General features: G+C 32.4%; 2 protein-coding genes across 2 annotated transcripts; one reads left to right on the top strand and one right to left on the bottom strand.

Annotated features, from left to right (window-relative positions):
- The first annotated feature begins 2,341 nt into the window (after window positions 1–2,341).
- On the top strand, window positions 2,342–4,419 carry LOC108907754 (zinc finger protein ZFAT-like). The gene is made up of 2 exons (XM_018711548.1): window positions 2,342–2,826; window positions 2,890–4,419. The coding sequence occupies exons 1-2, from the start codon at window positions 2,618–2,620 to the stop codon at window positions 3,755–3,757; spliced, it is 1,077 nt and encodes a 358-aa protein (XP_018567064.1). The 5' UTR covers window positions 2,342–2,617; the 3' UTR covers window positions 3,758–4,419.
- Window positions 4,420–12,647: 8,228 nt separating this feature from the next.
- Window positions 12,648–13,786, bottom strand: LOC108907743 (zinc finger Y-chromosomal protein 1-like). Its single transcript, XM_018711537.1, has 2 exons — window positions 13,581–13,786; window positions 12,648–13,521 (listed from the first exon to the last, which is right to left on the bottom strand). The coding sequence occupies exon 2, from the start codon at window positions 13,494–13,496 to the stop codon at window positions 12,765–12,767; it is 732 nt and encodes a 243-aa protein (XP_018567053.1). The 5' UTR covers window positions 13,497–13,521; window positions 13,581–13,786; the 3' UTR covers window positions 12,648–12,764.
- Window positions 13,787–15,295: the final 1,509 nt, after the last annotated feature.

Genomic DNA, 15,295 nt, shown 5'->3' with positions numbered 1-15,295 from the left:
CTCCCCTCCCGCGCTAGCCTAAGGGCCACCTTAGCAAAGCGCATCCCAGGCTGCATAGCCGCACTACCCTACCCAACCATACCACACATAAACATGACACTACCCCCGGGGTTTACACAGACGAGCCGGCGAAGCAAGAAGAGCGCCAGAAGAAAGGGCCCTAGCCGGCGGGGCCCAGCCAGGACAAAAGGAGGTCCCACAAAGCGCCTACACCACATATTACGAGACTTACAATACACGACGGATGGGGCCCACCTACGAAGGCTGTCCAGGCCTACACGAGATGAGGCAGGATAAAGAGGGATAATCCCCCTCGATCCCAAATCATTGAGGCCAATTTCTAGCCATGGAATAATGGCGCGACCTAGACACCAACTTTTTGACCCTGGGTGACCACCCTAACGACATCCCCCCCTGCCCGCTAGCCTTTTCTGTTTCAGAGACCGCCAGGATCAAGAAACGAAGACAACAACACACACACACATACACACCCCCCCCATACCCTCCTTAACCCTCCCTTCCCGCGCTAGCCAAAGGGCCACCTTAGCAAAGTGCATCCCAGGCTGCATAGCCGCACCACCCTACCCAACCATAAACATGACACCACCCCCGGGGTTTACACAGACGAGCCGGCGAAGCAAGAAGAAAGGGACCTAGCCGGCGGGGCCCAGCCAGGACAAAAGGAAGTCCCACAAAGCGCCTACACAGGCCGCATTTGCGGTCGGGGTAGACGACGGATGGGGCCCACCTACAAAGGCTGTCCAGGCCTACACGAGATGAGGCAGGATAAAGAGGGATAATCCCCCTCGATCCCAAATCATTGAGGCCAATTTCTAGCCATGGAATAATGGCGCGCGACTAAATAAATGATCGAAAGAATAAAGTAGAAACTTTTTTGTCTTGTCCCATGGAAACAAGCACATCACACTACACATCATTACATGTGTAGAGTCCTTAAGTAATTTTTTTAAGCGAAGTCACATTTTTAGACGGAATGGAATCTTTTACCTTGATTTATGAAAATCTGGCTCCAGATGTGTGATTAATGAAGGTGAGATCAAGCAGCAATCCTTATGATACCAAATTTTACTGAAATCGGTGGATTTCAAAAAAGTACACCCGCCATATTGGATCAGCCATCTTGAATTTTTACAATGTGAATTCATATTCGTAATCAGCGACCCAAAAACCCCTTTATACAAAACCTGGTCAAAATCCGCTCAGAATTTGAAAATAGCGATTACTGCTCGGTTTTTTGAGGTTAGAAAAAAAACCACACGTTCTAGCTCAATTCTGACAGTGGATTTGAATTCAGCAGAGTCTTTTACATAAAAATGTACTATTTGATGCGGAAATAAACTTTTTTCCAAATTTTCCCAGTAAATTTTCATCAATTTTCACTATTTTTCACAAGATTTTTGAGGTTAAGAAAAAATTGTGACGTGATGGGCCAATTCTGACCCCAGATTCGTGTTTAGAAGGCCAAATTACTACGAAAAATATATGTCGCATAAAAAGTATACCCAACTTTTTTTTTGTGTGTGGCTGTGTTATCATTAATATTCGAAATAATTCCAATTCAGTAAATAAGCCCAATTTTGGTTTATAAATCCTGAGATTTTGAAATTCATAAAATTCAATTCAAAATAAAAACTAATAATGATATATTTAAACATATAGCATACAGCTAATACACAATATTAATAGAACAAAATTATACATAATTAAAAAAAAATAGAAAAAAAAAATACATTTTAAAATGACTGTGTAAGAAGTGTTAAATATGATTAAATTAATGTAAACTGATATTTTATTACCTAACCAATAATTACCCATTTAACTAAATTTATAAAAAAAAAATTGCACAAAAAATTTGATCAACTAAAGTTAAACAATGCTTTGTTTCCAAAAATTTAGATATGTAAAATAATATACCCCACAGCCAAAATTACTTGTTGATATTGCGGAAAGCAACTACTTTATTGGTTACATGCCCCAACTATAACAATTTATTTATACCACCAATACCTAGTAATTAAACAGCTGTTAGTAAATAATTATCCAAAAATAAAAACGAAAAATGGTGTCTAAATATAGTTAACACAAAAACATGCCTGACATATTGAAATTGTTAAATAATGTAATTATTCAAAAAAATATTAATTCAATTTTATTCTGTTTTCATCAGAGACTTTTGCCCGCACTAGTTTTATCGCTCTCACACACGTTTGTGAAGCAGGGATTTGTATTGGTATTGTACAGGAATTTTCGAGCCGTAAATTAGTTTCTAATGTGTAACGTATAACAGCAACAACAGCATAACCTAAAATAATTTGTTGATTTTGTATGAGGTTTTTGTGGTTTAGAGAGAAAATAAATTGTTAAATAGTGAACATTTTTTCTCTGTTTACTACTATTTATTTACAAAGTAGTTTAAAATGGGCTGTGTCACAAGTTCATAGTTCAAATATTTAATTTTTTGTCATTTATAAAACATGAAAATGCAACAAGAACAATATCACAGTGTGTGTAACTAATATAAATAAATCTCAATTAATTTTAATTACAAAGACACCAAATTTGATAATTCTTTGAATAAAAAAAGGCTAAAGCAATAATGGAAGATTGGCAATATGCACCATCGTTCCATTCCTTCATTAAAATTGAAGAAATTGAAATAAAGTCTGAGGAATTTGAACAAGAAGAACCAAAAGATTTGATCAAAACAGAGATTGATGTAAAATTTGAAACTTTTAAACAGGAGGAAATTAAGATGGTGAAAAATGAGAATATTGTAATAAAACTGGAAAATAATGAACAAGAAAGGTAAGAACAATTTAGAATATTTTTTATCTTGGCTAGTATACCTTTTCAATTTTAACTTTTTAGTTTGCGACACCATCTGGAAGAATTAGATGATTTCCAAGACTACAAAGAAACAAAAATCGATAAATCATTGTCAGAAACTGTTTCTAATGTTAGAAAAAATTCTGCGATACCTAATTCTTTGCAAAATACCTGGACATGTTCCTTGTGTGATTTTAAATGTAAAAGTAAAGATAACCTCAGAGTGCACATAACCTCTATGCACAAAAACCCATCAAATTTGAACTTATTCACTTGTAGTCTCTGCGACTATGCAACCGAATATTTACATAAACTTGTAATGCACAAAACGTCACATAAGAACCTTCTAGATGTGCACTGCTACAATCCTGATGCTTCTAACACTGTAGTAAAACGGAAAATCAGTTCCAAAAATAAGAAACAGAAATGTGACATCTGCAGTTTTAAATACAAAGATAAAAATGAGCTCGGAGAACACATTACAACAGCGCACAAAGATCCTTCGGACTTAAACATGTTTAAGTGTAATATTTGCGATTATGTAACAATGTACTTTCACATGCTTATAAAACACACAGCAGATCATAATAGCTCTCCAAACACAAAGTGGTACTGTTGCGATAAATGCGACTATAGATCACTGGATAAGTACTACTTCAAACACCACGTATTGAGACACACCAGTGAGTCTGAAGTGGATATGCATAAATGCAGTAAGTGTCCATTTGAGTCGATTTCCCACACTGTTCTTCGTAGACATATGTTGAAGCATAAAAGCCAGTGGTACCGATGTGAAACCTGCGACTATAAGACAGTACACAGGGGTTACTTGAAGTCGCATGTGTTAAAACACAAGAGGTTGTCAGAAATAGAAGTTTATAGAAGCAATCTACAGAAGCAGCTTGTCTGAATTCCACACAAAATGGAGAACAACCATGTGTTGAGACACGCTAAAAGTTCTGCCTGTAAATGCTCTTTACGTTATTATAAGAAGCAGTGTTAAGGTGTACAGAATTTTTGAATATGCGTATAAATGTTTTGATTAAAGGTGCCATAAATTAGGCATGCAAAAGTTAGACAATTTTCCAAAGTAAAATTTTTGCCTTTTTCAGAAAACTATGTGTCGCAATCGAAATTTTGACTCGATAAACAAACTTTACCTTAATAAATCCTAAATAAATTATTGACAAATATCTGGAGGTGGTTGTCTTCTTTCTATGTGTTTATTAAAATAAAGAAGGCTTGAGGTGTTTTCATTGATTTCCAAAAACACCTTAACAAATCAGAAATTTTTAAACAATTTAATACAGTCTTACCTTATGATATGACAACATCTAAACAAATACATATGTGTTTTACAATAATTGTACTTTGACAGTTAATATTCATTATTTCATAAAGTCCATCAGCAACCTACGCGAATGACTGTCTTCAGTACTGTTTAAACTATTATTAGGCTGAAAGCAAGTTAAAATAATTTTATACTCTGAAGTGTTGAGAGTTAAAATTGTTGCAAATTGTTAAATAGTGTCAATAAGTAAAACTGCAGTTGACAATTGGGATGAAAAATAAAATAGCCCCCTAATTTAGAATTAAAAACAAATATTTTATTGTTATTTCCTTTATTGTAAGGCATTTACTATTTATTTTTTACAGTAAGTTCGTAACAAGCTAAATAATTTTACAAATCAATTTGTTTTACGAGGTTATTTTCAATGTTTAATTTTTTTATAATAATAAAAAGCGTTTATCACAAATATCGTGTGATACATCATTTGAAAGAAATTTTTTTTGCATATTTCAAACATCGAAAAATATATAAGGTGTTTCATTAAACAATAAAAACAAGTTTGTGATATAAATGGAATACTAAAAGTTCTAGAAAGATACTATTTATGCCATTGGATTCTATAAACAAACTGTATGAGAAACTTTTTTACAAAAATAAAAAGTTTTCCCAATCTCTTGAGCGAATCAAGTTTGATGTTCTTTGCCATTCAATATTTCTCGAAAATCTAGCCCATGAGATCTTAATTACAATTTTGAAGTTAAATCTTAAAATATTTTCGAAAAAAACGATGCCTACAATACGTGTAGTTCAAAACTGACATTGTTTTAGGAGGCTCCTTACCTGTGCCAAATTTTAATGCAATACATTGTATTAGGATTTTGTAAAAAGTATAACTAAAATTTAATTTAAAAATCATCATTGGTGCCCTGTATGTCAAAAACAAATGTTAATAGACTTACAGTTCATAGGAAATAATCGGTTTATTTTTTTGATGTCTATAAATCCCTTAACTTCTTTTTTCAAAACACCCTATTGAAACACTATCTACATGATTAAAAAAACGAATGTTAAGAGAAAACCTCTTGAATACTGGGGAATACATACATTAGACTATTTGTTGTGTGAAAGTATCGAGCAAGTTTTTATCATAGGAGTAATATTTGGTAGTGACTTTGACAATTTTGATGTTCATATTGAGTGTACTGTGAAAAATATCAAAAAAATTAAATAAAATAAATTGAAAAAATTAAAATTAAAAATCATTAATACAGGTTTTCAAAAGTTGGCCCCTAAAAAGATCATAGCTAGGATTTACCTACAATTTTGAGATCAAGTTTCCAAATGGTCCTTTTTAGGTATATATTAAAAACAATATTTACACTTCATATCAATTTTACCTATGTTAAAGTTTCCCTGATAGCACAATCGTGTGCAATTCTAATACAAGTTGTTCCAAGTTTACTTGAAACAGCCAAATTGTGTGATTGTTTTGTGTCTATTGCTGAAATTTATATCGTTTCTTACGCAAGATACTTTTACAATACTTGCACCAGACTTAACCAAAAGTACTTGAGTCCAAAGGGGCGAATTAGTATAAGTCAAGTACAATATGTCTTACTTAATTCTAATGTAAGTCTGCAACATAGTCACTTGCTTTAATTTACCCCTTTCTGCTCAAGTGCCCTGAATCAAATCCATTGAAGGCTTTGATCAAGACAATTGCACGATGAATCTTGCAGTAAACCTGATGCTGATTTCAGGTACACGGCAGTCTTGTACAAGTGTCTTGTGCAAGATTTTGCTACCAGGGTTACTTCTATAAATCAAGATACTCCATATATTTTTTTATCTAGAAAGTCAAATTAATACACTACTTTCCTTCATTTCTTCCCACAAATATATGCAAAATAAATCTGAATTAGATGGAAAAAAATCCATTAAAAAAATGGCAATTGTCTGTTTAGGATACATGTTGGAAAACAGTGAATGCCAATTGTAAATATTTTTAAAGCTTTAGCATTAAAATCATGTTTAACTGTAGGTATACTGTAAGTTCTGTGAATAAAATTTAAAAATAGGTACCTATTGAAGAATATAAGAATTGTTTTATTGTGTTTTGGATTTTATTTTTATTTTGTATCCCCACAAAGCTGCAGGATGGATTGTAATCATGATACCAATGTACATGAGTCTAACCAATATCTGGAGGACATGTAATTTTCAGGGAATTTCACAAATCTGGAAATATCGGGAATGTGAGATAATTTCTTAAACGAATAAAAAAATTCACTATTTTTTTTCAGTTGAACTATAAAATGAAGTTATAGCCAAATTTTAGAAAGTGGTTCTTATTTTCTATGCAATATTAAGCACAATTTTATAAAAAAATATCTTCACTAATAGTTTTTTATGAACGTGAACTCCCAATCTTCAGATTCTTTTACGTCTTGTATCAGCCAACCTACCACGTGGCAGTCATCATATTCTGACCTAAGTAGTACATCTTCCATGTCAATTTTGAATATAACGGATAATGAAAAGATTATGTAAACATTTTAGTGATGATACCCCAAGAAAATAGAAATTAAAATATGATGTTAGGCGGCTTTCCTTCATTTCCAATAAACAAAAGAACGATAACTGGCAGAAAATAAACATTGTTTAAAAAAGAAAAATGACAATTTAAGAAACAGAAAAAATATATTTTTTTAATTAACTATAAAAACAGTACACCCATTGCTACAGAAAAATAAAATTGTGTTTCATGTTATAAAATCTTTTTAAATGTGAACATATTTGAAAATTAGAATGAACATCAATTTGATAATTTCCCTAACCATTGTAATTATTTAATAGAACTTCTAAAGTATATTGATGTGAGAAAAATCATGAAGTCAAAATATTTATTTCAGTAAAATCTATGAAGAGACAAATGTTAAACTAACATCACTTAAAGGACAATAGGTGTATTTAAATTATTTTGTAAGTTTATTTAATATAAACAAGACATTAAAATATAATATTTTTTGAATTCCAAACGTGAAAAATGAATATTTGTCACGAGTGTAAAAATATTGCTTAAGCCGGATCTGTCGAAGTATGCGCGGTCAGATTACCTCGCACACTTCACTTTCCCGCAATTTGCATTCACTGGTACCCGTGCATTGGATCGGAATTAGATACAGACAGTCTAGGTGGTCTATGCTCAGCACCTTGCTACGTAAAGTTCCGAGATCCGGGACAGATCTTTGAGAAGGAACCGGCTCAGGGCTCAGTAGGAATCAGTCATGTTATTCCCATCTCTAGTTTGGGCTCTGTTTGTGTTTAGTCCGCCCTTAAGCAAATAATAGTTGTTTATTATCGTTTTTTTCTTATTAAACGTAATTTGTTTACGTATGGTGTAAAATTTTGTTACTAACGTATTAGCTTTGTTCCTAGTAGAATCCAAAACAGTTTCCAACAGTCAGACGCATGCGCATATGGCAATCATAGATAATAGAAATGGCAATGCTTACATAAGGTTCAAAATTCATAGTTTGGATCAAATGCGACTGCGTCGGACTGTTGGAAACTAATTCTAATACACTTAGATTAGAACAAAGCTATTGTTCCTTTTGTTTTTTAAAGATTGTAGAAGTTTAAACTATGAAAGTGAATGAAATTAAGAACCTGATATTTAGCCGTTTGAGTTTAAGCGAAAAACTCGAAATAAAAAGAAATGGCCGTCCAGTTCCACAGTTAAATATAGTGCAAGAACAACGACAAAGTAATAATAAAAATGCTTTTAAGCATAAGTTTGCAAGATAATAGATATATTAAGACTGTGCGGAGCGTGCAACCCCAGATTAATTCAAACATTAATCTGGGGTGCAACCTTGCCCTTCTTGGTCATAACTAGAAAGAGGACTCTCCAAATAGAGGCGTATTTTTAGAATTAGTCAATTTTCTAGCGAACATTTATTGTGCCTTTAATAGTCATATTCAAGAAGCAACAGTATTTAAAAGTGCATCGAAAGCAATTCAGAATGAAATTCTACAATATATGTTGGAGGTGTGTCGTGAACATATTTCAGAAGAAATTAAAAAATCCTTGTTTCTCGCAGTAATGGCTGACAATAGAACATATGATGTATCAACTCAAACGAGTTGAATAGTAAAATTTTTGAGCGATTTTGGGGATTTGCAAACCCAGAAAGTCAAGATTCAGATGAGTTGTCAAAATGCATTTTAGAACAGCTTTATTACTGGTGTGAGAATTTTTTTTGGAAATTTGTATGGTATATCGTGTAAAGTATCGAGATAAGCCGGTGATGTCATGTTGGTGGAACCTCAAATAGTGCTGACAGGACGGCTTACGTATCAGGAACTAGGGAGCCGAGAGCCGAGATCATTAACATTTTAACTATGCTAGAGTACATATGCTAAAGTGCATATCTTTTAAGTTGTGAACTAAATATTCATAGGATATTGTTTTAGTTTGTATTTTTGATTGCTGTTCAATGAACATTTAACAATCGGCATTTTTTTCCCAATCACCACATAGAATGGCAGCTCTTCAGAATATCTCGGATAAATGCATACCAAGAGCTTCACAAACAACATTGAATTTTCATTCTTGTATCATACAGTGCGTCTACAACAACAAAGATGACATTATTGAGTGCTTTCAAAATATTATATCAGGTACACCCAAAAAATATAATACCGAAACGGTGGCAGGTGCTGTTGGATTAATTATAAATGGTTAGATGATACATTTTTGTTTTGGTTACATTTTTTTTTCAAAAGTCATGCCGCATGTTGACAAACAATTGAAACAGATGTGGTAAAAGTTCAAATGTGCATAGATAATTTCAAAAGAGAAATTGCACATATTACACACGATTTGACACATACAAAAATTGAAACAGAAAATACAGAAATTCCAAGAAAACGACGCAGATTAAACAAAGAAAATATTTATATTTCTGCAAGAGACATATGCGACATAATTACAGAAGTGAGAAATCGCTTTTCTTTTAAAAATCATTTACGTGGTGCCTCATTATTTTTAACGGAAAACTATGAAACATATAAAAAAAGACTGCTTTTGAAAGAAATCGATAAATTTTGTGAAGCATATCCTGTAATTGATAAGGAAATTTTGAAAATGGAACTAGGGGTATTTTACTCCAGGAAAGAAATAATAGGACGTTCCCAAGAGACCAAGGAAATTAACAGAAGTTCCTCCAGTTGTTTGCAAACATAAAATTTTATCACGTATTTCAGTTTAGATGCTGCTTTTAAAGAAATTGTTAAAGTGTTAAAAATATTGGTTACTATTCCCACGACCACATCTGAAACAGGAAGATGTTTTTCGACATTAAAGCGTATTAAAGCATTTTTAAGTAGTACCGTGGATGAAGACAGTCTAACAGCACTTGCAATGCTAACTATTAAAAAATCAATGGTGCGTGAAATACCCAGCTTCAATGAAAAAGTTATTGAAAAGTATATTTCTGACAAAAACGGAAAAGTGGACTTTCACTATAAAAAATTATATATATTTCTATAGTAGGTACTTAAAATAAAACTACCCAATTATATTTGATTCTTTTTTTTCAATACTTTGTACCTAAATATTTCTGCCCTCCCTTAAGTTTAAGTTATCGCAAACAATGTTATTCAATACTAGATAGTTTTTTAACAATTTTAGTATATGAGGTAAGTGTTTTTGTATCGATTATGGGAGCTTAGATCAAAAAGTAATGGGAATTTTCAAATTGCGTGTGTTGCATCTTGTCTATTGAATTGATTTTTTTTTGTGTATTGGAAGCACTGTCCCCTGTGACTTTTTACTATTTCCCAAACTCAAAAGGACATTCAATGGACGTTTTTCAGCTAATGGAATATGTATATGTTTAAATAAATTTAAACAATATTATTAATGTAGTAAATAGTAAATATAAACTCCCATAATAAAGTTCTTAACAGATTTGTTCATATTGTCGATTTTGTATGTTACGTTATTAACATTATTACTTAAAATTCCACAAATTTTTCAAAATATATAAAAAAAAAACAGTATATGTAGATTCCCGTTATTTGGTGTTCAAACAAGCAAAAATTATTAAAAGAAAAAGTTTTTCTAAAACCACAAAAATATTCTTTATTTGGTGCAAATTTTCTGGCAATCAGTGTATAATTTTTTAAATAATCATTCTTTGTTAAATATTCATGTTGGAGTTTGGGAAATAGTGGTGAAAAATGGAAATTGATATAGGGCTTATATCATGCACTAATTTTTTTATAAACTCAACACAAGCATGGAATTTATAATTTGAGTCGTATATAATAAAAATTTAAGAGTATTATTAACTTTTATACAGTTGTATTAATTAAGTTAACTTAAATGTATACAGGGTGTCCTGATGAGTAGGGCCAACACACTTTATATGGCACTTCCGTTTATACCGAACGTCAACATAAACTTTATTATTTTAAATGGGACATAAATTGCCTTCATGTGTTTCATAAAGGTCTTCGTTTTTCTGGATATCGAACAACAAATTCTCTACATGTTCTTGAAATTATTATGTCACATCGTCCATAAATAACAAACAAATTAAAATAATCCTCATTAGTATAATTTAAACGATCCTCAGGCATTTGATAACATGTATGATACGAGAAAAACTGTTCAAAAAATAGAACATTGCAAATTTCTCTAAAAGTAGTAATGGCAACCCTAATAATGCTTATTTGACTAGAAAGGAAATTTCAATCTGCATACGACAAAGTGAAAAAATACAGGGTGTTCCATTTTAAGTTAACAAAGTTATAACTATTATATTTGAATTTATCAATATGTAACAGCAAAAATGAAACACCTAGTATTAAACGTTTTAATTTGTTGGTATACCATGATTTAGTGTTACTTATGCCCTTTAGATGTACCAAAAATCCATTTGATATCGCGTTCCTGAAAAGAGTTATTAGTATCTCCGCAGACCCTTGCATCTGTCAAATTTTCTATAATTCCTAGATATAGGGAATATTTAATAAAGTGACCCTCAAATTTCACGTAGAATCCGAAAATTTAATAATATATAGGGTGTCCCATTTAAAATAAGAAAGTTATTGTCGATTTCCGGTATAACCAAAAGTGACACTAACTCGTCCATAAAGTTTTAAATATTTTAGCTGTATTGGCCGTACTGCGTTTGCGGAAAAATGTGTTTGTGATCAATCATACATGTTTCGCTTGAAAAAGTACAGAAATCTTAAAAATGGTAAAGAAAATTAAAAGAGGGTCATGACTGTCTCTAATCCCTAAAAGTAAATGGTAATTAATAGAAAAGTTTCAAAAATACCTTTTTTTCAAAAATTATCCAAATTTAATTAGAAACAGGATTACTATGAAAAATCAATTTTCAACTCTTGACAGTAAGAACTAATAACTGTACAGGCTGAAATTCTTTTTTGGAAGATTTACCCAAATCCAAAATTGTCCACCAATTCCTGCCCACCCTATTTTACGCATTTATTGGCCACATAAAATTTTATTTTGAAACCTCTGTTAAGATATTTAGGTATATCTATTTTTTTTATCTAACACCCTGTATCTCCAAGACTTCAAGGGCAAATAAATATATTTGAACCCAGAAATCATTGCTCTTTCATTTTTGACACATTTTAGTGTACACTCTGTATATTAATCGAAAGTGTTCGCAAAATCGTTTAATGTAAAAAATCAAACAACTTGTAAAAGAACATGCTGTTTATTAATTTATTTTGCTCCAAAAGTTATTTTGATAAAAATTTACATGTAATGTTTAATATACGTTTAAAATAATTATTATATCTAAATTTCCATCATTGAGATATATTTAACACACGTTGCTAACGCTGTTATCTGTTACAAAATGCACGGTGGGAATTATAAAGTTGATACTAGCATCCAAAGTGGTGAAATTTGTCTGGACGTTTTGGTTGAAATTTGAAAGTGTTAACGAGTAAAATTTAAAATGAGACTAGGACAAGAAAAGGCTCAATTATCTTATATGAACAGTTTCATTATCTTCAAACAAATGTTTACAGGGTCCGTACTCTTTTACAACCTAAAATTTATGTCAATATGTAAGTAATTAGAAAATATGTAATTATGAAAAAAAAATTTGGAAATAAAAAATTACCTAGTGTCTTCTTTATGCCTATTTGATTTAAATATTTAATTTATTTGATTAAAATTTAAATTTAAATTTGCCGATTTTTCCAAGTATCAAAATGGCGGCCATTATACGATCGATGGTTATATTAGGGCAGCTTTGAACTTATTCTATATCTATCTTTACCTATGACGGAAATGCATAAACCTGTCCAATGTACTGCATATATGACGGAGTTAAAAGACGATTGGGATGTCTGAATTTATGAATACGCAACAATAAGCAAATAAATTAGGAGAAATCAGAAATAAGGCGGGAAACTCTTAAAATATAAATGACATACAAAAAATAGTAAGGTAATATAATATTTATCCAGGTGTTTTATTACTTTTCAATCTATATTAGGTCCCTAACGACACCCCACGTTTCTATGCACATAACGGATAATACAACATATACTACTTAGATGGATACGGATGTTATGATGCCAGACGCCTATTACGATCCTTTCTATGCACCTTCAAATGCGAAGCCAGGTTACCCTTACACTCATTACTGTACGAATAAAGTCCGCAGTACACAGTCCCACTACCTTCCGTCACCATGTGTTTCTTAACGCCAGCTTTACACTTCATTTTAAAATTACACTTAGGGCACTTATGGAACGTCTCTCGCTTCTTATGCGTGAGCATATGCTCTCTGAAAATGCCATCATAAATCGTCTCAAAGGAGCATATTTTGCACTCGTACGCCTTGATAGATTCATCTTCTACATCTGTAGGAGGTTCATTAGGAGTAATACCACTTGCATCACCTGTTGGGGTCCCCTGACTGATACGTTTCTGGTTATGGTTGATGTTGCGACGTAATGTCCTTTGGACAGTAGTTTTCGGGGACAAATTGTCATCAGTCTCAGCCGTTTTTTGCTTACTATTATTACATTTTGACACAGGCATATCATTCACAGGCTCGACTTGTTTGGATTCCAAGAATGGTATATGCGGTTTTTGTATAGCTATCTCCTCTAACAAAACAATTCTTTCGTTCAATCGCTGTCCTTTTGTTTCTGTAGTGCCTTGTACTTGTTCATAAGGTTGTATTTGGCTAGAAAGAAATTGCTGGTATGTGGTTAAGTATGTAGGTTTATTACAGTTATTTGTAACGGGACTTTGAGCTTGGTTAAGGTTTTCCCGTTTCCCAAACTGATCCATTTCACTACCATTGGACTGCTAAATTCTGTAAAACATAAAATGGGTAATTTCACATGTAATATGCAGTTATTTGAATAACATTACCTTCGCTTTTATCGAATGTTTCGTCACGTGTTTCCAGATTCGTCACAGTAACGCTAAATCAATGAAACTTACAACTGTTAATGTTACTGTTATATTTATAATACTACAATTAACAAAAAAGTTATTATTTATTCCAAAATTTATATAAATTAAGGTTAGGTGATAGTTTTTTCACGAATATAGAAAGAAATCTAGATCGAGTAGTCTGTCATGTAGAGTAGTACCTAAAAATGGCGGTATTGGCGGTCCAACCATACACCTTGTAAACTATAGACGGACTCTAAAGAGGTAAATGCGCAAGGCAGATGGAGCTAGTGCAGGCAAATACCGGTAAAGCAAATAACGGTACATCGGTATTCCGGTACAAAAAACTAACTTCTAGCTTTTGAATAAAAGTCATGTGAAAGATTTTTTAAATTTTTTTCTGTGATTTAATGTATGTGAAATATATGTGGAATCGTGTTCAACGATCAAAAGAGACATTGAAGTGGAGATAAAATTAAATTTCGTAGGTTTAAAGAGGTTATGATTATTTCCCTCATTCTTAAAATAAGATAAGACACTTTAACGTCAAAATTTTGCCCCCTCTTAAATATGTCATTCTGAATTATTTTTTAATATCAAACTGAATACAAATTAAACAGTTTCAATTGAATTGTGCTTACCTTACAATATGCTTCAGGAAAAATTCACTTTACATAATAATTATGTTAAACGAAGCATCGATATAGTTTCAATTTATGCATTTTGCAAAGCAAAAATATTAACTATGTGAAACAACTACGTCAGAAGAGCTTGCAGTAATTTTAACTGATCGCCGCCATTATTCCATGGCCAGAAATTGGCCTCAATGATTTGGGATCGAGGGGGATTATCCCTCTTTATCCTGCCTCATCTCGTGTAGGCCTGGACAGCCTTCGTAGGTGGGCCCCATCCGTCGTCTACCCCGACCGCAAATGCGGCCGGTGTAGGCGCTTTGTGGGACCTCCTTTTGTCCTGGCTGGGCCCCGCAAAGGTAAGCCAACCATTGCCTGTCAAATCTGTGTATGGCAGTGGCGGTTCATAGCATTGTGAATAGGTGAGGCCCGTAGCTTTTTCACTAGTGGTCAAGAAAGAAAAAAAAGCGCCGCAGGCAAAAATTTTTTAATTTTCAAATTCAAACGACTAAATACATCTGAAAATTTTTAGTTGTATTTACAATATTATAGGAAAAATGATGTTCACGTTCACGAGCAGGGTTTTCATTCAGATTTTATAAAAAATAATATGCAATTATCTGGTTATTTTATTAATCTGCTCTCAAATAAATAAATAATAAATATAAATAAATTTCCATGCCATTTATTTTGGTGGCACCACCTCCAATTTTCACAAAATTTTGTCTACCCCCCTATTTTCGATGGTGCTGAACACGAATCTGAAGTTTTTTTTTGCGGTCGAACCCAGTTTTTCAGAAAAAAATTTTTCAAAATTCTAACCTGAATAATTCAGATAACACTACGTAGAACTCTGTATATTTTATGTAGCTTTCAGAACATCTGTAATAAACAATGAACATCGTTTAAGAAACACATTTTCCCAAATTTGAACTAAAAAAAAATATGTATTTAATAAATAAAATTATAGTATCTTTATGTGGGATGAACAGAGTTGAATGAGAGTGGGAGAACTCAATGTTGTCATCACGAATTACAAATGGTGGATTCAAACTGCAA

The sequence above is a fragment of the Anoplophora glabripennis genome, unplaced genomic scaffold (assembly GCF_000390285.2).
Source record: "Anoplophora glabripennis isolate ALB-LARVAE unplaced genomic scaffold, Agla_2.0 scaffold393, whole genome shotgun sequence".
Taxonomy (NCBI): domain Eukaryota; kingdom Metazoa; phylum Arthropoda; class Insecta; order Coleoptera; family Cerambycidae; genus Anoplophora; species Anoplophora glabripennis.
Note: the sequence above shows the minus strand (reverse complement) of the source record. Positions and strands in the feature narration are given on the sequence as shown.